The following is a 27,666-nucleotide window of genomic DNA, read 5'->3' as shown; positions in this document are numbered from 1 at the left end:
GGTTGAAAGTTATGCTTGATTTATTTGTCTGGGGTCAAATTTGATACAATGTGTAAAAATAGGAATTGAATTAAATATTTTCCTATTAAATAACAAAATATGTAAACTTTTTTTAGCAGTTTTTAAAAATATTCATGTTTTCTTATCTTTATGTCAGGTGATCTAGTATATCTGTTTAGCACTATACTTGTCTATCACTTGTCTTCTTTGTGAAGAGACACCAAGAGTATAAGTAAGTATATAATGCTACATAATAATACAGCATTACCATCATTAATTCAAATCTTTTATAAATGAAGTGTATGTGACTGGTGGTTGGACTAAACATAGATTATAAGCGTTGACCTTTATCAACCAGATGTCTTTTCACACGCTGGTCAGATAACAGAGTGTCACAGTGGGTTAAAAATGGCTGCAATTTCTTTGACTATCAACTGTTCTTCTATCATTATTTGGTTGTGAAACACTATAACACTTTTAGTATATAGCTAGTATATAGCTATGCACCATGTAATACCATCTGGAAGGCCATCTAATTGACAATGATCCCAAACATAATGCCAACGCAGTACTTGGGGAGAAAAAAAATACCAAAAACAAAAATGAAAAAATGAAATACCATCAGCCATATACGGGCCTCCCCAGAGCCCAGACTCAACATTACTGAAGCAGTGTGGGATCATCCTGAGAACAGAACAAAACCACGTCAACAGCCAAAGAAGAGCTTTGAATGTCCTTCAAGAAGGTTGTCTAAGAGAGTTTAACCCTGTAAGACCCAACCCATGAAAAAATAGCCAGAAAATTCTGATATTTTGGAACTGAGATATTTATTAACCCTCATAACAAAATCCACAAAACTTTTTTTTTCCTATAACAGTTTGTGTATGATATATTTTTTGAATGGCATTTGATACATTGGGCGTTTGTTAGCAGTAATGTTCATTTTACACAGTTTTGTCCGTAACATTTTGAAATTATTTCAAGTATTGATCATGTTGATGAAATAGAAACTCAGAAACTCACGTATCAAATATGATAGAAAGGGCATTATAGGGTTAAACTGTTGAAAAATAAAAGTGATCATACCAAATACTGATTTTCAAGCTTGTTGCAATTGTACAAACTCAGCCTTTCTCTTATATTCATTCATATTTTGAAATATAAATATTTAGATCTCCACAGATATTCTCCATTTTCCAAGCAAAACCTATAGAAATGAGGGTCAGTTCAATACTTTCGCACAGTATAGTATACCAAAAGCACCAACAGCTTTTATTTTATTAATTACATAATAATATAAGTGTTTGGGTTTCAGTGGAATACATAAACATCAGGACTTTTCCTTCATCTTCCAGACAGTGGAAAACAAGGACAAAGATACTGGTGTCCTTGTTATCTAATAAAAAGGAAATGGTAGGTCTAAAAAAAAATTCTGAAGGCTTTTATGCCTCTAATTTAATACTTTTAAAGATGGTCAAATGCTACAATGATAGTTTTGGTTTAAAATGTTTTATTTAAAAAAAGTCTGAATTTAAAATGCAGGTTAAGTTGTCTGGCAACAAACAACTGATTTGCAGTTGTTTGTTCTTTCTCTACGTATAAGAAGAAAAGAAAAAAAAAAGTAAGACCCCTTACTAACTTAAATACACAAACTCAGTACCTACTGATCCATTTGACTTATTCCCTTTCAATGCAAAAACATGCCGGAGAAGCCGATATAACCTCAAAAATGACGAATAACGATTTGATTACAAAAGTGATGTTTATTTTATTAAGACAAACTATAGAAGAAAATTATATACAACACTGCAAAGTGTCCATTCAGAAACTGCTTTGAATTGTTAATTCTTTAAAGGACTCCATTAAACTCAAGCGTGTCATAAACACAAAGCATGAAAAAGCATCTTTTCCAAAAGCTGTAAACAAAACATGCTTGGCTCAACAAATGTGGAATGTGTGTTTGTCAGTATTTATTGAAAAATCTTGCAATAATTCAGTTTATCACAGATTCACAAAATGATACATGAGTAAAACTGATAGTCACTCTTAAAATGTAAATATAAAAAGGCAGAACACGTTATTGTTGTGGACCAAAACAAATTTGTAATCGGTACACTGTAACAGCCAAGAAAACATCTGCATGAAGTAGATTTTAATACTGAACCTACATTGTCAATGTCCAATGTGTTGTATTTACTTGCTAGTCAGTCCATCCACGCCTCATTAGTGGTAGCAGTACTTTGTCCCACACACACTGCACAGTGTATTTTTTCCAATTTGTAAAAATTATAAAGACGTAGGGCAGCAAGAATATGATGGTTCAAAGGATTTCAGTGAATATTGTGCTCAAAAGCAAAACAAAATCCATCCAAGGACCACTGATTTTAGAAATTTTACATCAAGTAAAATTTCTAAAACCATAAACATTTATCCAACAGGCCTATTTCACAGCAGCCATTTGACTTAAAATAGCAGCTAAACAGACACAAAGCTTTAATAATGTGACTTCCCAAGTGACTTCTTCAGTCTCAGCTGACTGCAGGTTTCCCCCGACATATTAAACAGTAAATTTGCATTTGCGTTTTTAACTTGAACCTTTAACTGCTTAATAAACTTAAGAAAATGCACTTTGCATATTTGTCTTCTCTCTCATGAAATGAACCCAACAAAACCTGCGTTGAGCTGAGACCGAAGCGGTCGCTTGGATTAGTGATGAAACGTTTCCCCCACTGAAAGCTCTACGTCCAGATAAACATAATCAACTTTTGGGGATTTATCTAAAGCTGAATTTCCACCACAGGTTTCCCAAAGAATAAGGAACCTGCGGAGTAAATCAGGATGTTTTCCAGGGACCAGGTGATACTTTAGAGTTTTGAGGAAATATTTTACCTAACAAAACATCCCTTCTAAGGGGTATTACTGTGAATAGGGCTTCGGTTCATGTCTACTACTGTACGTCTCACTCACATCACAATATGCTGCAATAGCTCACAAAATCTGCTCAATCTAACATTTTGAATCAACTTTGTGATGACTGCGTGTCTCTTTACTGGCAAAGAATTGCGGGCTCACCTCCCTCATTTCACATTACGACATCAACATTTTAGTGTGCTCTATGCTGAAGTAGTGATCTGCTATATAGTGGCATGCCTAATTTGCCTAATCTTCACAGCTCTTTAAACCATGGTGGAAATGCAGACGACCAACAGTCTGAAGAAAGCTTTTTGTGCCTTGAAATTTCCTGGGACATTTGTGTGGAAATGTAGCTTAATACAGGATTACAAGGACCCCAGAGAGGAAAAACTTGATGGGCACAGAACATCGATGCCCATCGAAATGTATTTTGATTTAAAATCATTACACCTGGCCTCTAGCGTGCTGCAAATAATGCTGATAAAGGTCTGAAATGGCTGCGTAGGAACTTCCACACACAGCACAGCTCACACCATCTGAAGGCTTTTCATTTGACATGCTGGCATTCTGAGTCACGTGTTTCTTCACAGTTCTTAAAGGGGTAATGGGTTTTCCAAGTCCATTTCTACGTACACTGTCACAACTGACCTCTTTTTCTTGGACTACATTTGTCCTGCTGGGATGCTCAGAAGAATTACCCAAATCAGCATCCTGGCTTTGAACACAGGAAGTCACAGTTGATTCATGAAAAACTGGGTCTGGATATTTAGATAAGGGATCTGAGAGAGAGTTAATTTCCTCAGAAGCTTGGCGTAATGTTTCTATGCCGTTATTGGTGGGAGGGTTTAGCGTTTTCGTGTTTGATGGTGCATTGCGATCATCTACGGACAAATCAAAATCAGAGTCTTTGCGTACATCTTGCGTTGAGGAATGGCAGAGCTGGTGACTAAAGAGCATGTCTAGAGTTTTAAAGCTGCACCTGCAGCGCTCGCATTGATAAGGCAGAAACACTTTCTTGGGCCTGACTTGAACCCACTGGAACTCTGGGTGCTCACTCATGTGTTTTTTGTAAGGCTCTACAAAACGAAAACCTTGCCCGCACTGAGGACAGGTGAAGCGGCCATGCCTGTGACGATGAATTCTCTGATGGTGCCACAGCTTTTTCCAGCTTCCTAGTGTTTTACCACAGCAGGCACAGGTGTAGCTTTGACCTGGGGCGTGTGTGAGCATGTGGGCTCTGAGCCTGCCCATGTGTCTGAAGAGTCGCCCACAGTTTGGGCACAGATATCTCCTGGGATCTGATCTGTTGTCTACTTTGTTTAACTTTGACACTAGGTGTGAGAGACTGTGAGCTGGTATGACCGTGGACTGGAATGGCTTTTTCAAGTTGTTGGAGCGTTTCTTGCAGATGACCTGTGGCTGTTTCTTCTGCGTTTCACAGCTGGCAGCTGCCACAAGACCTGAATTGTGCGCCGATGAGCACCTGAGGGCAGGCACTGTGTACTGAATTAACGACACCGTCTCCTCCTCCTTAATCGCAGAGCTAGAGGCATTTTTTTCCACGCTGCACTGACCGCGATGGGCGTTGAATTCAGACAGCACACCGAACAGCTTGTCGCAGTACAAGCAGCGATAAAGCTTTGCGCCTGTGTGCTCTCGCATGTGGCTGTTGAACTCCTGCAAATGGTCAAAAACATTCTTGCAGATGTGGCATGTGTACGTTAGCGAAGGCTTTGGGCGTCTGTGTGCTTGCGCGTTGCCATCGCTTCCCAACGGTCTACATGAGTGATTTTTTGCATTGCTGTAGTGAGTAAATGATTTTTCACAATGGGTGCAGTTGTAACGCTTCACAGACCAATGCGTCAGCTCGTGAACACGGAGGAAATAGGCCTGCCCGAAAGCTTTGCCGCAGATGTCGCACTTATAAGGCTTCTCTCCTGTGTGGACTCGGACGTGTCTTATGAGCGCCGACTGAAATGGGAATGATTTGCCACAGTACTGGCAGACTTTTTTCTCTCTTTTTTCCACTGCTCTTTGCAGTTCCTTGCTGCTTTCCTCTGCTGGCTCTCTGCTCTGTTCCTCAGCCTTGCTGTTCTTACACTCCTCGTTCAGCTCGTGTGCGTGCGTTTCCATATGCGCAGCGTACTCAGAGCAAGAGAATTTAATCTTGCAATATGGGCACTTCTGATATATGTTGCTCTTTCTGTGGGTCTTGAGATGAAGATTTAAGTTAGAGTTTTTGCTAAAACCCTTGCCACACTCTGAACACTTGAACGGCCTCTCTCCTGTATGAATGCGCTGATGGATGACGAACTGAGACAGAAACTTAAAAGTACGACCACAGTAACCACATTTCAACAGGGTTTTACCCCCCCTTTTAGTATAGATGACATTTTCGCCAACACTGGCGTTAGCTTCCTTTTCCTCATCACCGCAGTTTGTTTTTGGTTGGGTGTCACCACCCGCTTCATGGTTCTCTACAAGATGCTCTCTTGGTAATAAAACCTTGTTTACCATCCTCCTCCTCTTACCACCTCTCTTGCGTCGAAAAACAACATTTGGAACCTCAGATTTAACTATGGGAGTAGTGCTGTGCTGGGAAGAATTGGGGCTATTTGACCTGGGTGCAGGTTTTAAATGCTCCAGCTCTAGCTCTACATTCTCAGCTTTGACAGCAAACGGGGTCCCAACAGATGTCCGCGTTTGCTTAGAGGGAGTCATTGTATCTGTGCTAGAGGGATTTGCCTTTGGCAGCTCTGCATCTGCTGGAGACTCTGAGAAGTCTGGTGTTTCTGATGGTGACTCCTTGCTGCCATTTATGTCCAATGACTGATTTACTTTAAGGTTATCAGTCTGTGTTGGGTTTGGTAAATCAGATTCTTTCAAGCTGTCTGAAGGAATAACTTCAGGCTCAGGCTGGGAATTCACCTCTGCTTTTGGTAATGCAGTTTTGTCTTGTTGCTTCTCCTGCTCTTCTCCTTCCCCAGAATGCAGTGGGAGCTGATCATCCCTCACATCTGAATCCGTCTCATGTTTGTCAGTGTCCACCTGTTTTTCTGTCTCTCTGCTTTTCCCGCAGTCTATGTCAGTGCTCAACGCCAGCAAAGCCTCCTGGGACTGATCCAGCTTGGACACTTTTGCTGGAAGTTGCTGATCAATTTGCAACTTAGTCCTTCGTCTCTTCACACCTTTAGAGTTGGATGTACAAGTACTTTCTGTAGTCCCCGCTCCAGTTTGTTTTAGCTCCTCCTTGTCCTTCTTGCTATGAGATTCCAACGTATCATCCTGCATCAAAGTAGGTTGCTCCACTCTACTCCTCAGTCTTCGTGCAGGACTGCTAATATTATCAGCATTAGGAGCAGGAGCAGGAGCAGCCATAGAAACCTGGTTTTGAAAAGCTGCCATTTCTGATTTTCTTGGCCTTCCTGGTCTTCTTTTTGGCAGCAAAGGAACAGCGACTTGTACACTGTTATCCAGCACAGGCTGAGGAGCAGGCATCTCATTATGAGCCGCACTATTTATTAATTTACTATCCACAGCGTTAGGCAAATCATCACTGTTGTGGTTTTCTACACATGCTGGCAAAGGTATGGTGGTGCTAACTTCCTTATGCTGAACAGCATCTGCAGAATCTGGACGTCTTTTGTCTTCAGTCGGGGCTGGTTTGATTTTACGGGGTCTCCCACGTTTCCTGTGGATGTTCACGGGCTTCCCTTGGCTGTCTGTTGTAGAGCTGCACACGCTGGCAGGAGTCATTTGAGATTCTGCTTCCACCTCTGCCTGCGAGGGCACTGCCTCACTGCGCTGACAGTCTCTCTCGCTGGCTCTTTCAGAGCTGACATGAACATCAGACTCCCTGCTCCCAGGCCGTTTCAACGCCGTCCCTTTCATTTTGTCTCCCCGCCTGGAGTCCACGTCTCCCTCACTGCATGTCTTACCTTCGGGTATCTGTGGAAGTAAAAAGAAGAGTGACCATTAATGCTTTTATTTTTATTGCACAAATCATTTGGAAAAGCATGTTTATTAAAGGTGGAAAGAAAAAAACACATGAACTGGGAATCATTTGCACATTTCAAAAACTATAGAGAGATATTTGCACAAATAAATCTACCAAAATTGGTTCAAACTGGAAAACTAAGCGTGCATATTCACATATGCACAGACGCATGACTTCATTACACATCACATCAGACTGTGCTCTTCATTAGTGCAGATTTAAATGACGCTGTATACTGTAATAAACAGCACAAGCTCATCCACTTGTCTTTCTCACTGGCTACCTGCTTGCAGTCCGAAGAGGCATGATTGGAACTGCGAGGTTGAGGTGCCACAGAAGTTAACTCAGAGACTGTATTTTGGTCACTGCTTCCTCTGCTGAAGGACATTTTACTCCCCATGTCAAAGAGTCTGTGGATTAAACAGCGACAAGGAGGTTGTAAAACGAGCAGCGACGCGTAAAAGCAAAAATGCTTCGGGCTGGCGAGTAATTATTCCCAGGATGAAAAATAGAAAATTAATAATAAACTGCATGCCATGCCCATTTGTCGTGATAAGTTTAAAGTGGATGGTTGAACTGGGATCATGTCATGCACCCACTGATTCTATTTTTACAGATAGGTGTGCCAAAATGCAAATTTATACTGGAGAAGTATAGTATAAGCCATAACTGGATCACGCACAGCCAGATTTAAGCTCAATAAGCATATGCTGTTTTGCAAAACTTCAAACAAAAAGATGAGCAACCTTTTAAAATGATCTAAACCCGCCGGGAAAGAAGCAGAGTTTGCAACTGGCTTTACAGAGAACTGCTGAGTTTCATAACCTCGTGACTTAAAAATACCCCTCTGAGGGGACTGACACCCTTTTCCCGTTACATTTCCAGAGGAAAATCTAGCATTTCTTCTACAACAATTATATAAAAGTTAGTCAGAAGTGGGAGATGGACTTTTCCAATATAAAAAATAAAAACCATATAGCATCTTATAAATAATGATGCATCATTACACAACTGCTTACAAGCTATTTGGAATGAGCTCCCTAATAGGCACCTTTAGCATCAATAACAATACTCTGTATGACAATATTTAAAGCTCCTCACATCATATATCACCAACAGTTTAAAGCGACCGGACCCGCAGAAACATGCACACTATCCAGGCTCAAAGTAGATTCACTGGAGTTTGCAAAAGCACAGGGCATATATGTAACAGAAGAAATCCAGCCTAGCTTGACAAGATGTGCATGGTTGCTATTGTTATCCTGCCTTTCATCTCCACTGCAGGAACACCTCATCTGATGGAGACTTTGTGATGCTCACGACCTGCTGACTCACATTTAAACCCCCTCTCAGACACAGCCGTGCCCCACTGGCTCACTTCTATAATGTTTTACAGTATTTACAGATTTAAAAAGAAACCCAGCTACCAGTTATCATTCAAAGCTACCAAAGCCGTGACTAACAATGTAAGTTAGGCGTTATCGTGTGCTAGGCCACATCGCTAGCTCCGATAATTTAACATCACAGGCCACAGGAACCTTAAACATTAATAGCTACGCCCGCTCACACAACTTTCTTTACAGCTAGTAACGCATGTGTAGTTCATCTGCGAACGTCTGTGATGGGTGATAGTAAACACAAAGTGCTTGCCTGCGTGGGAGAGAGTCAGAACTGGTTTCTGCGTAGCCATGCGCTGACCGCCGCTCAAACTAGAACTAGCTAGCACTGGCTAACTCAAATCTGACACAAGAGCTGTGGCTATGAAGCATTTTGGACGCCCTTTTCTTACAAGGATGCACTGATCTAAGAGCTGAGCTGTCAATGTGGGCCTCGCTTTCTCTTCTTTTTTTGAGCAGTTTGCAGAAGTATATCAGTCGGTATCCACACACAAAGCAACCTGAAAAAACTGTTAATTAAGCCGAGCGCACAGAGCGGGTAGTTAGAGTGCTGTGGGAAATTTCGGAACTCCTCATGGGGGAAAAACTTTCAAAATTGTAATCAGTACATGCGCACACAAAAATAGCAGATTTGTTCTGTTTGTCAATCTGTGTGTGTTGCTGAGACACTTAGAAATATTATAAACAAGAAGAGTGGAAGGCAAAAAAGCAGACATTCATTTAGCAATTAACAATAACGTGAGTGTGCCCAACTCCTACTCGTTCTGCCGTTTTTAAGTTTTCGCAGTGAGTCCGTGCCAGACATACAAGCGGCAGGCATCTCAAAGTACACCCAATATATATCCAGTTTGGCATTTGTTGTCTTAACACATGGGATTTAAATTGACGCTTCAATTACACACAGAGAAATGAACACCGCATGCGCGCTTTTGGAGCATCTTTGATTTTAAGGTATGGATGTTACCTCATCATCAATGGACGCACGACGTCGCTTTGTTTGTGCTTTGAAACAGCTCCCTCTGCTGGAGAACCACTAATGACAATGAAACTGTCATCAGAAGTTTGGTGGATACAAAAAAAGGGCAATTTTAAGAGTGGCACAAAACTTGATAAAAATTAAGAAATAACGCTAATAAATTAAAAACTAATAAACTATTAATATACTTCGTTTCAGACAGTATCTTTAAAACCTTCTATAATGAATTATTTTTTACATTTGTCATGTTTTTGATGTACTTTGTGAAACATTACCAGCGCTTTACAATGCAGTATTAAAATACACTCAGGCTTAGTAGTACACAGTTTACACTGACTGTGTGTGTGTGTATATACATATATATATATCTATATATACATATATATGTATACGAACACATATATTAGGTTTACATGCTTGTTAATATAAAGTTTCATGAACACAAAACACTGAGTTTGAAAATATATTTTAATACATTATATATTGTATTCTTAAAAGTCTCGACAAAGCTGGTATGAACACACTGGGCAATTTTGGCCAATCCCCACAGATTCACAACACATTCTGATCATACTAAAAACAATTAAAAACAGAGCAAAAACTATAATAGTGCCGGTTAGGGCACCAAACATGAGTCAACCCCCACATTGGTACATTTTTTTTTTTTTTTTTTACATCTTCTGCACCCACCACAGAGGTACCACCTTCATACTTTTATGAATTCAAAATGCATTAACAAAAGAAATAGAGGTGAATTAAAGATGCATCTTTATTATCACTACTCTCTATATCTTAAAACAGTCTTGAGCAAACCAGGAAGCATCATGCTCCTGTGCAGTGAATTGAGCAGATTCCTTTCAACCAGGATATCGCCATCTCTATGCGCTTGGTCCATATTTAACATGAAGTGTGACATGCAGACTGGATGTGCCTCACTAGTTTTGTCAAGTCTTGATTGGTACAGATGATGTTACTTGGTAAATCATCTCAGCAGGTTTGTCTGGTCCGCCTTCAACGATGTAACAGTCATCATCGCTATCTACTCCCGTGTTCCCATTGACAGGCCCTTTTTCCAAGTTTACAGTCAGGATTTGGCTCTTCTTCACATTACCAGAAGGTGGTATGATGCATTTCCTTTTGCCATTTACCTGAGCAGGAACTGGGCTTGCCGCTGGCATCATCTTTTTGTACTGCTGCCTGCCACCTCGCACGTGTTGGGCCATAAACTCCCGTGCTTTGACACACTTGTGCCTCTGAAGGAGTTGAGCAGTTTCAAAAGAAATATGACAGACTCGGCATGGGAAGCCACTTGATGCAGAAGACACCCCTGCAGAGTTTGTGGGCATCTTTAACTGTAAACTAGGATTTTGAGTCTGAAGCTTTGATGGAAAGGACACACCGATGTTGGGTTTGGATGCATTCTTAAACTGCAATAATGGAGTGACACGTACCTCCTGATTGTTAATGAAAGGGACACTCTTAATTTTCAAAATGGAAGCGGGGGGAGGTGCACCAATATTCTGGTTTGTCACCTGCAGAGAGGAAGTAGTCGGAAGGCCCAGGGCACTCAGAGTCTTTGCCCCACTTGTCACGTTCATAGTCTTGTTACCAAGTGGCTTTGCTGTAACTAGCCTGAATTTGGATCCGTTGTTTGGTGAGTTACATACATGGTAGCGAGGCACTATCTTTTTGCTGGAGAGCAGCAGCCCACATCCTATGCAGCCCGAAATTTTGTCAGTGACATGAAAGTTGTGGTGGGAGATGAGTAAGGTCTTTGAGAAAAAACACTGCCCACACTTACCACAAGCGTATGGCTTTTTCTTGTTAAACTTGCGCACTGTTTGCAGCAACACAACTGGCTGATAAAGTGTCCAGAGATCCACTGTCGGTGCGCCAACATCTGCGAACACATTCTGTATGTCTGTTGTTGGGGATGCGGGGTTTGGGAGCAAAGATGCTTGTGACATTGATGGGTACAACTCAGGCACTTGTGAAATTTTTGCAGGCTGCACGCAGAGCTGCGACACACACACTGACGCACTGGGTACCTGCAGCACAGGTGTCACTGGCAAAGAAACTGGGGGTGCACTGGCCTTTGTCCAAGCATTGGTCATTTTAGGCGTATTCCAGATTACCTCACCCTTCTGTAACCTTTTAAGTTTCTCCTCCTCCTCTATGCGCTTCTCTATCCTGCGCTTCCGTATGGTTTCGTGATCCAGCACTTGTTGCCCCGGCTCGTGCGTAGTGCTGTGCTCCTGCATGTGCTTGTACTCAGTAAACTCGGTCCCGCAGGAGCAGATGAAACTCGCGGATGAACACATATGCTCCTCCAGGCATTTCCTGTTTGCAAATATCTGCTCACAGCTGAAGCAAAACTGCCCTCCATTCATCAGGTCTGTCACCAAGTTGTAATCCAGGGCGCTTTGCCTTCCTGTCTCCATCTTCAGACTGGGCATTAGTGTGTTCACTGCTAACGGGGAGCCCGCTGGTCCTGGTAGAAGGAGCAGGTTTGAGAATAAATATGAATCACAAGCAGTGAACGGAACATCACTTTTAGCTTCTTTTTACATGTTTAAAATACATTTGCTGTTCGCCTATAAAGGAAAGTCCAAACTTCTGAGCTTTGCACAATTACTAGCAAATCACTACAACTGTGAAAGGAAAACCAAATTATTAGGTGGCGAATTATTCACAAAAATGCATTGCACACTTGAGATATCTGGAGGGTAAAGCACCTTAGCTAGCAACGTTGTAAAATTAACAACGGTTTTTTTTTTTTTTAAATCTAACGCGCGCTTCCTTTGCTACATGCCTAGCATGCTAGCGTTAGCCTCGGCTACATCACATACAACAACATTAGCACCAGCTCCTAACATGAAAACGAAACCGCTGCCATGTCAATAGTAAGGCACTACCTTGGAAAAGCTGCAAACTGTTTGTCTGGTGTCGTTTTGCGAGACATTAACAAATGGGCTGAGTCGCCGGTATGTAGCTCAAATAGGTAGCAGTTAGCCTGTAACCACACCGAAAAAACAAGAGGGAAGAAGGAAGGGGAAAAAAAGAAAAGAAATCTTCGTCTTCTTCTCTTAAACATCACACAGTGTTATGTTGCACTAGCGCCACCAACTGGGAATCTTAACGCATTCACCGAGTCTAACAATAAAAATCAGGAAAATCAGAAAATCCCCCAAAAGAAAACATACAAACAAAAAACAGGAATAAAGTTTTAGATACCCTATCTTTATTCGATTTAGACAACAAACCAAAAGGGTGTAGGCTGATGCTAAAGCTCAAACACCTCAGGAAAATCAATTCAACTACAACTCACCTCACCTTTAAATCAAGACAAAAAGAAGAAAAACAAAGAAATAATAGATCATTGATGTCAAATTTACACCTACAGATGAACTCTATATCTAAAGCATCTTCGCAGTAAACAGTTATCACTGTACTGAATTATTTTGTCCTGGAATTTCTTCTTAAATGGTGCCACATTTGTAAGGAAAATGATTTTGGTGATTTACCAGCAGAGCTGAGCACGTGGGTTGTGCCTGTGAAAAACTTGCCAAACCTTCTCTACCAATACAAAACAGCTTTTAAGATATATACAGATATATATCTGTATATATCTGTGGTAAGTGGTAATTATCTCTTGTAGGCTTTGTCCATAATTTGAATTATGCTGAAAACTATTAATCTATCCTACTTTGTTTAATTTCAGTGTATTTATTGAATATATATATGTTGGATTTGTTGACTCACTGTAGGGTTTGTTAGTTGTCATTCATATGATTTCAAAATGATTATTTCTTTATTAGGTTTTATTTTTATAAGTAAAAAGTTAGAAGTTTGTCTCAAGTTTCCAAACACAACAACACATTTAATCATTTATGGAACTATATGAGAATAATATAAATACACAGTAAGTTTTTTGTATACGAGGTCTTTAACTTTGACCATACTGAACTAGATTTGGACATGACACGTGGTCTGGTAAGTCTTGATTTCTGCTGCAACATTTGAACGGTAAGGTTAGAATAAGTATAAACAACATGAAAACATGTATCTGTCCTGCTGTTTAGGTGGCTGCTGCTATAATGGTGTGAGAAATAGTTTCCTCACATACTTTGGACCCATTAGTATCAACTGAATATCATTTAAACACCAAAGCCTACCTGCTGTTGCTGACCATGTCCAACGCTGTGTGACCACAGTGTACCCATCTTCTGATGTCTGCTTCTAGCAGAATAACACGTCACAAAGTTTAAATGATCTAAAACTGGTTTCTTGAACATGGGTTGAGTGAGTTCACCACACCTTTGGGATGTGGGAGAAAAGGAGATTCACATGATGGATGTGCAGCTCAAAACTGCATCACACAGTTGCTCCAGCAACTATGATGCTATCATGTCAACGTGGACCAAAATCTCTGAGGAATGTTTCCTGCACCTTGTTGACTCTGAGACAAAGAGTTAAAGCAGTTCTGAAAGCAAAAATGGCTTCACCAAAAGTACCTAATAGTGTCTGGTGAGTGTGCGGTAAGTCCCTTTATCCATGTCACTAGCTCAGTGAGAGCTGTACATTCCCAACTATCAAATATTGACAAATTTAATCCAGCCTAAGTAAGTCTTACACAAACAAGTTAACACGAATGTTATTAAACCTTCCTACAGAAGGCACAGCCTGTGATTTTTACCTAAACTAACACCTATACTGATTGTTGCTAATCTACTTTTGCAGTTGCTGCAGTTTATATCAGTGAATTTTAGATTTCACGCTGTAAAGAAAAACACTGACTTACGATGTTCAACCCAGACCTTGGAAATGGCAGCAGACTCCGTGCCGCTTGCTCTAGCCTTGGACACACAGATATTAAGCACTTCTGATTCTGCTGATGAGGGTCATTTGATAAAGTTAAAATCTCCTCAAGTAGGGATTAAATAAACTGCTTGAAATCCCCTGTTAGTACGGCTTGTGAGCACTGTGCTCCCGAATGTAGATAAAAGCATTTTGACTTTAGTACACATCCATATCATCTACTTTTTGTCAGCCATGTTGATTTATTCTGATTACCATTATACCACAAACACTTTAGCATGCCCTGTTCAGACGGCAGCCTAGAGTCCAGGTAATTGTGGCTGGATTGAGCTCCTCCATTCTTTTTTAGAAAAACTGTAATGCCTAGTAAGTAAGCCACTTAGTACTTATGTAATATGCTAAGTGAGCTATCACTGACCACACAGATTAAGAAAATAAAAAAAATGGGAGGGAGATTGGTATTCTCTCATAAATATGCAAATGTCAGATATGTTTTCTTTCTATTGGGTACCTATGGTTTAAGTATGAAGCAGCAATGTAATAATCTTGGTACATCATGTTCATGAAAACCTTAAGTTACAGAAATATTAATACAATACCCCAAAAGACCACGTAGGATGATGGAGGTGGCATAAAACTTAAAACTGTGACGACATGAAGTAAGGACTCTTTACTTAATAAGGTTTGGTCAATATACTTAACATTTCCATTGAGAGTTCACAACTTTCCTGTTTCACATACTGGTATGTTTATTAACACCAAGAACAACAACAAGCTACAGCACCAATCCGATGATAAAAGTTTGGTTATCAAATATTCAGTCATTTACAGGCTACTGAGAACAGGGAATATAAGGATCAACTTAGTAAAACTAAAATGTGTAGTATGTCTTTTTTTAAAACATTTTTAAAGAGGGTTAAGCTACTATCACACTTTAAAAAAAACACCTTATGTAGCTGTACAACATCCTGTAAAGTTTAAAAACAAAAAAAAGCAAAAAGAACACAGTATAATAAAAAAAGAGCTCATTTCTTAATCCAACACTCTCAAGACAGACACAATTTTAAAAAATGTTAAGATGTAAGCTGTTCTTGTGTTTTTGGATTTATGTCCCCAGCCATGATGCGATGAATCCTCCTGCGGTGGTTTTTGAGCGATTTCAGGTTTGGGTACGTACCCTGGCAGACGTCGCATCGGTACGATTCAGACTGTTTGTGAGTCAGCAGGTGTTTCTGCAAACTCTCCACTGTACCAAACCAGCGGAGGCAAACAGGGCAGCGGACAGGCTTGATGGCAGGCTTGCAGGCACCGCTCCTCTGGTGAAAAATCAGACTGATGGTGTTCGGAAAGTCAGCGTTGCAGTGGGAACAGTGCACACTTTTGGGTGGGCTTGCAAATTGATTTGTAACCCGTGCACCTTTGCATCGATTCCATGATATGTGCCTTCGGAGGGAACAGCGAGTTGCAAAAGTGTTCCCGCATCGTGTGCACACAATCCTCCCCTGCTTCTTTGGTGGATTCGGTAGTGGCTCTGAGTGTGATTGCTTCTGTGGAGGCGGGTGCACTGACTGAGCCTGCTGCTGCTGCTGTTGTTGCTGCTGCTGCTGCTGCGGTGGCGGAGGAGGTTGCTGCTGCTGAAATCGAATCAACAGTGGTTGTGATCGCTGTGGCTGTAGTCCCTTCAGTAACTGGTGATGAGGATGCATGTGGATCTGCAAATGAACTTCATAGTCTGCCCAGGAATTAACAGTTTCTCCACAAGTTGGACATGTGTACGACTCTTGAGCATGCTTCTGCAAATGCTCCAAGAGAAGTCTCGGAGACGTAAATCCGACCCCACACTCACACGTTACCCTCCTTGGAAGCACGGACGGCAGTGACATGATGCCCCAGTTTCCTCCATCATCCTCCTGGGTTTGACTTGCTGGCTCTGCTGATCCATTGCCTGGCAAGCTAGTCTGCACAGTCCCTCTTTCCACATCTGCCATGGTTCGTTGAAACTGACATCTTTTTCTATGAACCATCATGTTATCTTTGCGATTGAAGGTCTTCCCACAGACAAAACAGGAAAACATTGGTTTGATATTATTGGCATTCAGTGTAATCAAACCCTGACTACCACCCTGTGCTATAGCTCCAAACCCGCGTGGCCTGAAACCACAGAGTCGCAGGTGGCGCCTCAAAGTTGAAGCACGGCTGTAGGTTTTCTGACACCTGTTGCATGGGTATCGTTTCACTCCATCCCGGACGAAATAGCGCAGACCATGCTCGGCTGAAAAGGAGTTCTTCGCTTCATCATCAACACCCTTCTCTGCAGAACTGAACACCTGTGTTTCATCATCTAAGGGCATCGTCCACTGCCCTTCGTTGCTACCGTCACTATTGGCTGCTTCTGCATCCCAGTTATTTTCTTCTCCTTGCTGGAGTGAAATGCTACACACAGAATTATCCTTGTGCTGCTCCATCACTGGAGATTTCAGGGAGAACGGGGAGAAGTTCTGTGCTGGGCGAGCCCAGGCCAACTGTGAAGCTGCAGACTGCTCTGCATTTGGAGAGGTCACCTCTACCTTGATACGGCCAGTAACTTCAGTACCCACTGCAATGCTCTTGGAATTCTGGGATGCAGCATTGACTTCATCCACACCATCATTGGCAACGCTGTTAGTGGGCCGCAGTGCTAGCATCTTCTGTATTGAGGGATTGATCTGCCTAGAGAGGACTGACCTTGGACCTTGGCACTTGTGCGTTTTGAGGTTCCACCTCCGTGCATAGCTGTGCTTGCACATTGGACAGAAGAAAACCTTTTTCGCATTGTTGAGACTGTGGAACGGCACTATTTTCTGTGCAAATGGAAACTTGGTTTTTAAAGCGCTCGATGGCGGTAGAGCCCTGTTTCCGAACTGAGGGCACACATGATTGTCAGGCAAAGGAAGTCTCCCAATGATCAGCTGTTTGCATCGACGACAACACTTAATCCTCTCTTTTTTGTGTAAAAAATGATGCTCTGTCAATCTGTCCAGGTTCTGAAAAACCCTACGACAGCGGCCACACTGGTATTTCCCGTATGTTCCATTACCAACAGGATCCATGAGCTTTTGACGAGTCTCGAGAACTACAACAGGAGATAAAGTCTTAGTCAGGGAGACAACCCTCTTCTTACTGGACTCAAGAATTCTGCTAATGGATGGAGCCTTTGTCTTTATATCGGGTTTTGCGAGGAGTCGCCTCAACTGTGCAATAGACAGATCATTGATTGGCGGCGCTTCTGTTTTTGATCCTGGTGTTATATCCACAGGTACAGCTTCCTGCTTGGGGATAACTGTGTTTTCGTTCTGATCCTGACTCTGAGGAAGGGGTAAGTGTTTCATGTACGCTGATGCAAGCAGCTTCATAAGGATGTTATTTGTGGGCAAATTCTCTCCTTTTTCACAGCTGCGGACAGAATTTGTGTTCTCCTCAAAATTAGTTTCCTCTACAGTCTCTGGTATTTGCTCGGCAGTGGATGACATGTTCTGAAGTTGCTCCTCACTATCATTTTCAGGGGGTGCACCCTGGCCTTGAGGATCGGTTACTATGGCAATATCGTCCTCCAGGCTTACATCTGCTTTATGGGCTGTTAAAGTAGGTAATTCAACAGCTGGGGACTTCGAGGTAGAGGGACAAGTAAGGGCCAAACTTGACTGGGTTACAGGAGTGAATGATACATGCTGGGTTGGAAAATCCTTATTGCAATCTGTTGCACTAGAGAGAACAATGTTACTATCCAGGGGCTGCAGCAGCTGTATTTGAGATATATGTGAACGTTTGTGCTCCAGCATAAGACCAAAGTCCTGAAATTCCTCTCCACAATCACAAATAAAGAAAGAAGGTGTAGGGCTGTCAGGCAAGAGTGTTGGCGAGCTTAGGTGCTCGATGGATGAGTCTGTACTTGCAAACGGCGTTTCATGTGGGCTGATGTTAGGCTGGGTTGGAGGAGGGGAAGTGACCTTGGAGGGTGAGCTGGCATGGGTTGCCTGATGTACTAGCAATGAGGCCAATCCAGTAAAGGTGGCTGAACAAGCCACACAGCGATACACTTTGGCAGCGTTTCCCTGTAGCCCAAGCATCATGGCAGCCAATTTACCCTGTGAGGCAGGCGATCAGGTGGTCAAACAGGATGGATTCCTGTAAATCACACAAACAACATGAACAAAAGGATGTCAGTAATAGAAAGCAAATGGTCTCCTTTTAACAGTATACACCACAACCATACATTTTTTTCAATTAATTCCACAGTTAAATGTGGTTTTTATGAGTACTGATGCCAGGGTTCCCCAAGTGTAGAGCAAACTCTGTGGTTTGGCGGGCCTACGGTGACCCCCAAACCGGTCTGAAAGTACATTTTCACAGAGAAAAAAAGGCAATTGAATAAACCTGTAAAGTAGATTTAAAGAGGAAAGTGTCCGTCAGATATTAGTCCACCAATTGCAGATTACAGAAGGGTAGATCCTTTATCATTGTATGTAAAAGTGGTCAACTATGACTGGATAATCTCTTGCTAATATAACTTTGAAGAAAATTAATTCCCTGGTGTCTCTCTGTAGTGTGCCAATTAGCATTATAGCAGGTGTTTGTGCGACAATAATTTAGTGCAACATTAAATTGACCCCACAGAAACCCGTGTAAAACAAAACAACAATAAGGAAGCCAAAATTCTAGGTTTCCTGCTACTCATAAACCCTTTGGAGAAATTATAGATGAGCATTTTCCATACACACTAAACCTTGAGCTTTATTTACCTATGTGTATACAAATCACCTTAATTTATGCACAAAAAAAATGCACAAAGTTTTGCATATGACCACCGACCAATTTTTTTGGCTGGAGAAAAGGAAAGTCACTGATGCAAAAAGCCAAAAGAATGTCTCCTCTTTGTTCGCATTATATATATGTATATATGTAAAAGGAGAAAAACAAATAATACAGGAAACACTACGAATGAGGCCTATTGTCATCTGGGATGTTAGTGACTATGACCCAACTAGATTAATGCTTTATCATGTCTTCTCCAAAAAAAGCAATACATTTGAAACCGTAAAAAAATTATGTGGTAAAGGACACGCTTGGACAGAGCTGCCTTTTGCAGAGGTTTTTCCTCCCAACACCTCATTCTACAGAGCAGATGAGGCATGCCCTAGATTGGAGGGACTGCAGAAGAATCTATCAGGTCCTTCTGCAAAAATGGGATCAGGTCCTCGAGCTACAGACTGACCCTCATTTCCACTGGCATGATGAGGTGCATTTCCACTTACTCCTGACAGCAGGAAAAAAAAAATGTGCAGACCTGTGATACTGTGATTCAGCCTCTGAAGCATGCCCAACCGGGAGAGCCTCAACAAAGCTGTGCTGCTGAGCAAAACCAGATGGCTGCATGTTTGGCCATGCGATAAACTGCACTCACTCACAGCCACTCACATGTAATGCAAATCAACACAGGTCCCATCATTAATTTTACGCTACCCAAATATTAAAAAAAAAAAAAAAAAAAAGGAAATCTCTTAGCTGATACAGATAGGGTGATAAATTAAAGGAGAAACCAACATAAAGTGTCCTATGATTTGCAAAATGCAAAGCGATGGACAGTGTCCGGGGAGGAGAGAAATCCTTTAGGGTTTGCATCAGGAAGGGCATCTGGCATAAAAATCTGCCAAGTCAAACATGGATAGCTACCTGCTGTGACAATAAGGGAGCAGGCGAAAATAGCTGAAAGCAATGAAATGTGTGCAAAACAGGTGAAGAGGAGAGTGCCAGGGGTGATTTTTGACAGAAGGACAGCACCAAGAGTGAAAGAGAAGGTAGTGAGACCTCTAATGTATGACTTGAAAATGATGGCACTAAGAAAAATACAGGAGGCTGGGATGAAGATGTTAAGATTTTTACTGTGAGAGACCAGGGTGTTTAAGACATGTGCAGAGGAGTAACAGTGGATATACTGGACAAAGGATGTTGGAGTTGTAAACCAAGCAGAAAAGAGGAAGACCATAGAGAAGATTCATGCATGCAGTAAAAGATGACATACAGGGGGTTGATGCAACAGAAGAGTATGCTAGGGATAGGCTGAGATGGAGGCATTTGATCCACTGTCACAAGATGTAAAGCGAGCAGCTGAAAGAAGACAATGATGACAGTCACTTGCTGAATTTTCACACCGATCATTTGTAGCTGCTGTTACCTTTATTTTGTTTACCATATTTTGTGTCCTTAAAGACTTGTTTGACTCCAGCATTTTTGTTTTAACTTTGCTTTAACAGCTTCAAAGGCTTTCTTAACCTTGCTGCCATATCAAAGATATTATTTTAAGTCACAGGTGATAACAATTCTAAGGACCAAATAACTGTGCATTTATACTGGCGATGCTGGGATATTTTTGATCGCAAAAAATGTTTCTTCCTAAGAATTTGTCACTCTACTTCACCTACAGCTTTTTACAGTTTTTACAGAAATCAAAACACTGATGTGGCAAAGATAATAGAAAGCTGTGTGGGTTAGACAATAGATACACTGATTTTATAGTAATTTCTGACTTATAATCATTATACTGTTTTGAAGTGAACCACACCTAACAGGCTTATAACAGCACTGAGAGGTTATTTCAAGAATGCATCTGGTTTCATATATTCTCTGTTCATTATATGTTTAACAAATATTTAAGTCTGTTTTGATCAATTTTGATGATGACTGCTTATAGCTCATGAAAACCAGAAATCAATTCTCTAAAAAAAAAGAAGTAAATTACGATCAAGTATTAACAATATAACTACCACAAAACTAGTCTAGTTCAGTACACACACTCAGTTTCTCAGTACTACTTTCTTGCTGCTGGTCTCTGTCTAGATGACCAGTTTGTAGCTTTCTGAGGTAGGTGGCTTTTCTGGTAGTTCATCAATCATGGCAGAAAGATCTGTTGGAACTATGACGCCAATTTTTTTTTAAATTAAATCAAATTTTTAAATAATAATGATTTACATTAGAAGACTTTAGTGTAGTGGTTTACACATTTGCCTAACAATACAATATCCCTTGTGTAGGGAAGGGCACCAGTTACAAAAACAAAACAAAAACCCTGCCCTCTAATTTGACTAAAGGCCACATTATGCTGAGCTTTTTTATTAAAAAGAGCATGACAAACAATTTTTGTGCTCTATATACAAAGAGCACAATATATACAAAAAGTGAGTGTTGTAACGTTATTTCTTGGACATAAATATTATACTGTCAGAAAAACCCTACGACCCCTTAAATGGTATCCTATTTGTAAGCATAATGCACGGCACCCTGGCACCTGCTCCTCATGCTGGTCACCAGCTTGGTCACACACTGTTGTGTGACCATTCTTCAACTAGCATTTGTCACAAGTCAGCCAATGCAGTTGAGTTGGTCACTCTGGCACGAACAATAGGCCCAAGCTGATCTCAATAGTGTTCAGTGAGGTGGAGGTCACAACTGCTGGGATTCTCTCACTTCCAAATTGTGGAAGTAATCTCTGATAAACCCTACTCTGTGACGTCGTCATCTTAGATGACGTCTTCTCGTCAGTCCCAGACTAGATTTGGCTTATATACTCAACTCTGCTGCTCAACTCACAAATGCAATTTCCAAACAAATATGGCACCATTTAAGGGGAAATAAATAGGCTTTCCAACAATATCGGATTTATTGCCAAGCATTGTTAGAACAAACAAATAATTAACCAAAGAAGTTTCCTTACTTTCTGTACTGAGCTTTAATTTAATGTGCATTTTAATGTAGCAAAGAACGGATGAAACCTGAAAACTGCCACAGATTTCACTCAAAAACAAAAACAAAGGTTAATGTCATTGATATGACATGAATTCTAGGGAAACATCAACCATAAAGTGTTTCCTCTACGTGCAACACAATAATTTAAAAAAAATTATTAATTAAAGTAATGACACATAATCAGATTTTGAAGTTTATTTATAATAATCAATCTAAGCTCAGCACATTTGAATATTTGAAGTTCAAGCATGAGGAGGCCAGTCTGACTTCCTGCTTGCATTATCGGACTATAAACAAGAAGATCAACCACAGGCAAGACACTCAACGCAAGGTGAACATAAACATGCACACTGACAGGGTCGTTGCTAAGTAACATAAGAATAGTAGCGATACCTGTTTAAGTTAGTTTGCTAATGCTGGACGCACTGCTAACAAACACAGCTACAATGTTTTGCCAAGTTACTTTTGCACGTACAACAGCTCCAACTGAAGCATATGGCAGCTTCCAATAGGAGCTTTTGCTAGCTCCGATAGCTAGCTTGACATTTGCGCCCACCGTACATAAACAGTGTCTTCCTCAAACACCTCAAAGGGGGTTTGCTAGTGAAAGCTAACCAGGAGGAGGTGCCCGGCCACGTTCCCGAGTAGGCCCAAGAAATGAATAACTAACTAACGCTCGCAAGCTAGCTACCATGACCTACGAAGCAGCAGCTCCACAGAAACCGCCCGTTTCGATCTTCACGTACTCACCAGTCACAGGAGCGCGAACGTTTTCTGCAGACGAGGAATCACAAAGGCTGGCAACAAGGAGAGGAAATGGCTCGGTAGACATCTGTCCACGAAAGGAATGAACTCTCAAGGGAAGGGAAGGAAAGCCCAGCTCAACCCAGCTCTGTGGTGAACAAATGTGATGCTGTGCCAGAAGGTAGAGCACTGAGCCGAAAGCTGCAGCTGCAGCAAGCGCGGAAGGGTTTGCACCGCGCATGCGCAGTTAGCGGAAAGCCTCTAGCAGCGCCTACCCTGTGCCCCCATGGCCGCGTACCGGATTGGCTCTGTATCTGTACTAGAGTTCAGATTGCATATGAAGTACACAATCCCACAAAACAACAAACTACACACCGCAGTCTGTAGAAATTTTTCAAAGTCAGCAAAGGTTCATAAAAGATAAAGCCTGGAGAGTAAATCTCCAGTGGGCCTTAAATACAGTGGAGCTTAAATGAAAGTATTTGCCCTGCTTCCTGATGACCACAATTTGAGCCCATAGATTTCTTGTTTTTTTTTGGGTTTTTTTGGGTTTTTTTGCATGTTTGTCACATTTACATGTTTCAGATCACTGAACAAATTTCAACAAAGATAAGTGTCAAAGATAGATACAAAGTAAAACTATTATTTCATCTTTGAAGGGACAAAATCTAGCCAAACCAGCATGGCCCTATGTAAAAAAGTAATTGCCCCAACTTGTTAAATCACAAGTTAACTGTGATTAACCACATTTTTTTTTAAAGCTGAGTTCATTCGGCAAAAGGTCCAGCGTTGAATTAACTATCACTATAAAAGTGTTGATTTCAACACTTTTTCAGGGTTTATATGGCTCCACACTCTCCAGTTGTAAATTAACACTTTCAAAATAGTTAAATATTTAACACTATTAATGAAAATGAAGGTACAATATATCTCCAAAAGTTGAATCTGTTCATCTGGACGTAGCGGTACAATATACAAACTTTCATCTAAAAACAATATAAAAGCTTTAAATATCAAATGGTTTATGAAATTTAAACTTTGATATTTTTAATCATACACCTTTCCACACTTTACAGTACTGACTGCATGGTAATGGTCATAAAAAAAGAGATTTTCTAACAAAAGCACATCACTTATTTGATAAAAGACAGACATGTCTTCTTCCATGGCACCGGAAACAACAAGTCCAGCTTTATATTCAAACTATCAACTTTAACCCAAGTAGTTGAGAAAAGCTCTTTTGACAAAATAATTTTAAGAACTTCATTAATGACCACATTCTCGTCTCTGACAGAAAAACATTTAATTGGCCCAAATTCATTTTGTTTTAGGGTGAAGGTTTCCCGGTGATAAGCAATGGCCATCTGATCTTTTCTCATCTTTTTAGCATGTGATTTGGTTATGTTTTTGAAATGTTTAAAAGAATATTGAAAGACTTTATGTTTGGCTTCAAACCTCATACTCCACATGTGTAATAAGGGGCCAATTTTCCTAACAGAAAATGGGCAATGGCTCATAAAATGATGCTTAGGTATCAAGTTTCTATGTAGATACAAGTACTTAAATAGTATGCGGTGGTCAACAATCAAATGCTATAAATTTATTGTCATATATATATCCAGAGATGGTGCGAAAACTATGTTCATTATTTGAAGTAATCATAACAACAAATTCCAGTTTTTGTCTCCTGCAGGAATATTGTCACCAAACAACAAAGGAATGTTTTAAACAAGACACAGCGTCTGAATATAATTCAAACCAATGCCCTCTCTGAAATAATCTTTGTTGTACTTTTTTTTTTTTTGTTCTAAAGATCCATAATCAAAACCATAAATCCTGGAAAGCAAGTCATGTTCTGACATGAAGTGTTGTGTGAGATATTCAAAAAAGCAATTTTATCTCGTACTGAGCTACACCCTCAAGAAGATGCATGTATTAAATCAAATGAGCACTTATTACAAACTGCATATAGTTAAGTAAATTTAGTGGGGGGGGGTTTCAAACCTTATAAAGACTTCAATTGTGGGTTTTCATGGAGAGACTGGCGATGCATTTCAAACACATCTTTTTCAGGAAGGATCATCCTCACTGTGTACCTTTTTGAGAATCACTCTTCTAAATCAAACAAAGGTGACAGAAATGATGGCTACTGAATGGCTCATTAAAACCAAGAACTGTGTGCATTCATAGATTATCTCCAGTGATCTGTGAGATTGTACCATATACCTGCTCCTCAAATGGAAGACTTAGCCCTTGTTTCATCATCAAACAGGAGAATGAAATCTTGTTACACCATTGGGAGAGAAGATATTAAACAACAAGAAATACTTTTAAATGTCAAGGTATTTCAAACATCTCATTTCAAACTCACTAGTCCTTTAGTATACAGGAATCTTGGGAAGACAGAGAGGATTTCAGCACTTCTGCCTGTCTCATTAACAAGCTTCTGACAGTGCTGAAATGCCTCTCTCATCTTCTAGAAAATCAGGCAATTTTCTGTAGTATGATTGAGCAGACAGAGCTATTTAGTGGCACCGCAGATCTTCGCCAAATTTGTCTTTGGACTGTTTTCAGACGCCAAGAATCCACAGGTATCCTGTGCTTGCAGCATCACAGAAGTGTTCCTTAAATTAAAAAAGTGTATTGTCATATTCAGTTCATAATAAAATCTTAGAATTTTGAAATAGAAAGTGTCATGCAAACAAAAATGACACTTAAATAGCCTTTCTTAGAATATGGATTCTTCAGGGAAGGGAACAGCATCAAAATACCAAGAGGATACTTCTCTCTGACTGCTTTTGTGGGGAGGTGTCTTTGAGGAGATATTAAATTAGTAATCAAAATGCATGCAACGGCCATGCAGTACAATTGGCACAAATAAAAAACAAAAAAAATCTGAAACACATATACCCACATATATACCCACTCACAATCATGTGAGCCACCAGGATGTTAACCATTTGTCTTCTTTTGGCATCAATTAGGATTTCTGTTGTTTGATACTCTTGTAGTATGTCTTCACCAACAGACATGACTCTTGGCACATGAGCTGAAGCATGAGTCATCATCCCAGAGCAGGAGATGAGGAGTAATCAGAAAATTCTAAAGGAATAGAAATAAATTTAAATAACTGTATTCTTAGGATGCAGAGTGCCTGATTAAACCTGCCTTTAAAGCTCACGCTGACTTCTGACAGTCAGCACAACATTGCCTTGTCCAACAAGGTCGCTGAATATTTCCACATCAGCTTCTGTCCCTTTTGCATCCCTTTATATGACATCTGAATGAGGGGGCATGAAAAATCTCTCAATAACTGTAAGATAAAAATTCATGTGGTTTTAAAGGCAGCACTTTTTATAGGTCACTGGTAAAGACTGTCCATGTTAAATGCATTAAGCCACCACTTAGTAACCATTAAATAGGTACATTTCTTCCCTTGCAGAACCTAAAGTCCAAATTTCAAAGTTAATGATTTGCTTTTTTAAAAAACAAAATCTGACTGTTATGCTTTACAGTGGAATACACGTTTCCTTAATTTACAAAACAGTTTGCTAAAGGCAAGTTAAATTCATCAGTGTGTGAAGAATGGGGGTTTAAAACAATACAAATCTGTTTCTAAATCCTTTTCTTATCAGAAGCTAAAATAAAAATGAAAACCTTTTTTGTGGAATTAGAGAAAATCAAACTGTCCTTCCAAGGCATCCAGCTTCACATACTTCTGCTGCTGGTTGTACTTCACCTGGATCAGCATTTTTACCAAGACATGCAGGAAAGTTTGATAAAGTAAATGACAATTTAAAGGGGAAACAGCTGAGACGCCCTGACTGCATTTAAAATGCGTGACAAAGTTAGCTAAACAGACCACATAGAGAAGACTTTGTATTGTAGCATCCCTCCACAGAAGACAGAGATGTTCGGTATTCCGTTTACCGGCTGTTTATTAGGAATGGTAACACAGGCTACCGTGGGCCGTAGCCAACGCCAAAACAGAAAAAAGCGCTCCCTGAAGAATCAAAACAATCCCTCTCTCTCCTCTTGAAGTCGCACTCCTTTTTCCCGCACACACACACACACTCCATAACTCCCACCCCCATACACTCTCAGCCAACCACAAGCATGTTCTCCTACAGACTCTCTGTCATAGATAGCTGATATGTTTGACAAGCTTAATAGCCTCTAGACTATTACACCTTCAAGGACACTCAGAGTACCTATGCCAACACTGTGTGGCAATTCTGGACACAATAACACTGATAACACAACAATCAAATTAACTTGTAATCCAATCCTTTACAATTTGTATTTTCGCCAAGCACTAGCTAGTCAATCTGACACACTGGTGCTGGCAACAAACAAGACTTTGTAACACATATATTCTTTGGATATGTTCCAGTCCGTGAATCGCTGCCTAATTGTGGTGGAGGGGTTTGTGTGTCCCAGGGATCCCTGGGGCTATATTGTTTGGGAGCTTTTGCCCCCTGGTAGGGTCTCCCATGGTAAATTGATCCTGGGTGAGGGACCAGAGAAAGAGCCTTCAGAAGACCCCTATGAGCAAAAGACCAAGGGAACAGTTCACCCTGTCTGGTATAGGGTTATCGGGGTCCCGCCCTGGAGCCAGGCTCGGAGAGGGTGCCCGAGGGTGAGCTTCTGGACAGAGCCCGGCTGGGCACAGCCCAAAAAAGTACATCGGCCCATCCTCCTGCAGGCCCACCACCTGCAGGAGGTGTCGTAAGGGTTGGGTGCAATGTGTGCTGGGCGGCGACCAGGAGCGGAGGCCCTGGCGGACTGATCCCCGGCTACCAAGACTAGCAATTGGGACATGGAACATCACCTCTCTGTTGGGGAAGGAGCCTGAGTTAGTGCATGAGGCTGAGAGATACCGACTAGACATAGTCGGGCTCACCTCAACGCATGGCTTGGGCTCTGGAACCATTCTCCTGGAGAGGGGCTGGACTCTGTCTCAGTCTGGAGTTGCCCTTGGTAAGAGGTGGTGGGCTGTGGTGAGTATCCTAGTATCCCCTTGGCTTGCTGCCTGCACGTTG

At 41.0% G+C, this 27,666-nt stretch overlaps 3 protein-coding genes across 8 annotated transcripts; all 3 read right to left on the bottom strand.

The window, feature by feature from the left end:
- Positions 1-1,950: 1,950 nt before the first annotated feature.
- Positions 1,951-9,312, bottom strand: si:dkeyp-84f3.9 (zinc finger protein 184). 6 transcript variants are annotated; one of them, XM_019364564.2, is made up of 3 exons: positions 9,272-9,312; positions 7,194-7,320; positions 1,951-6,861 (listed from the first exon to the last, which is right to left on the bottom strand). In XM_019364564.2, the coding sequence occupies exons 1-3, from the start codon at positions 9,277-9,279 to the stop codon at positions 3,358-3,360; spliced, it is 3,639 nt and encodes a 1,212-aa protein (XP_019220109.1). In that variant the 5' UTR covers positions 9,280-9,312; the 3' UTR covers positions 1,951-3,357. The 6 variants fall into 6 exon arrangements, with proteins under 6 accessions (XP_019220109.1, XP_013122498.1, XP_013122497.1 ...); XM_013267044.3 differs by lacking the exon at positions 9,272-9,312 and adding an exon at positions 9,067-9,215; XM_013267043.3 differs by lacking the exon at positions 9,272-9,312 and adding an exon at positions 8,561-8,892.
- Positions 9,313-9,733: 421 nt separating this feature from the next.
- On the bottom strand, positions 9,734-12,514 carry LOC102079860 (uncharacterized). Its single transcript, XM_005464894.4, has 2 exons — positions 12,199-12,514; positions 9,734-11,774 (listed from the first exon to the last, which is right to left on the bottom strand). The coding sequence occupies exon 2, from the start codon at positions 11,737-11,739 to the stop codon at positions 10,228-10,230; it is 1,512 nt and encodes a 503-aa protein (XP_005464951.2). The 5' UTR covers positions 11,740-11,774; positions 12,199-12,514; the 3' UTR covers positions 9,734-10,227.
- Positions 12,515-14,825: 2,311 nt separating this feature from the next.
- im:7147486 (zinc finger protein Xfin) lies at positions 14,826-22,895 on the bottom strand. The gene is made up of 2 exons (XM_005464897.4): positions 22,631-22,895; positions 14,826-18,265 (listed from the first exon to the last, which is right to left on the bottom strand). Exon 2 carries the CDS (start codon positions 18,208-18,210, stop codon positions 15,175-15,177), a length of 3,036 nt encoding a protein of 1,011 aa, XP_005464954.1. The 5' UTR covers positions 18,211-18,265; positions 22,631-22,895; the 3' UTR covers positions 14,826-15,174.
- Between the last annotated feature and the right edge of the window lie 4,771 nt (positions 22,896-27,666).

The sequence above is a fragment of the Oreochromis niloticus genome, linkage group LG11 (assembly GCF_001858045.2).
Source record: "Oreochromis niloticus isolate F11D_XX linkage group LG11, O_niloticus_UMD_NMBU, whole genome shotgun sequence".
NCBI lineage: Eukaryota > Metazoa > Chordata > Actinopteri > Cichliformes > Cichlidae > Oreochromis > Oreochromis niloticus.
The sequence above is the reverse complement of the archived record's forward strand: the minus strand, read 5'-3'. Positions and strand labels throughout refer to the sequence as shown.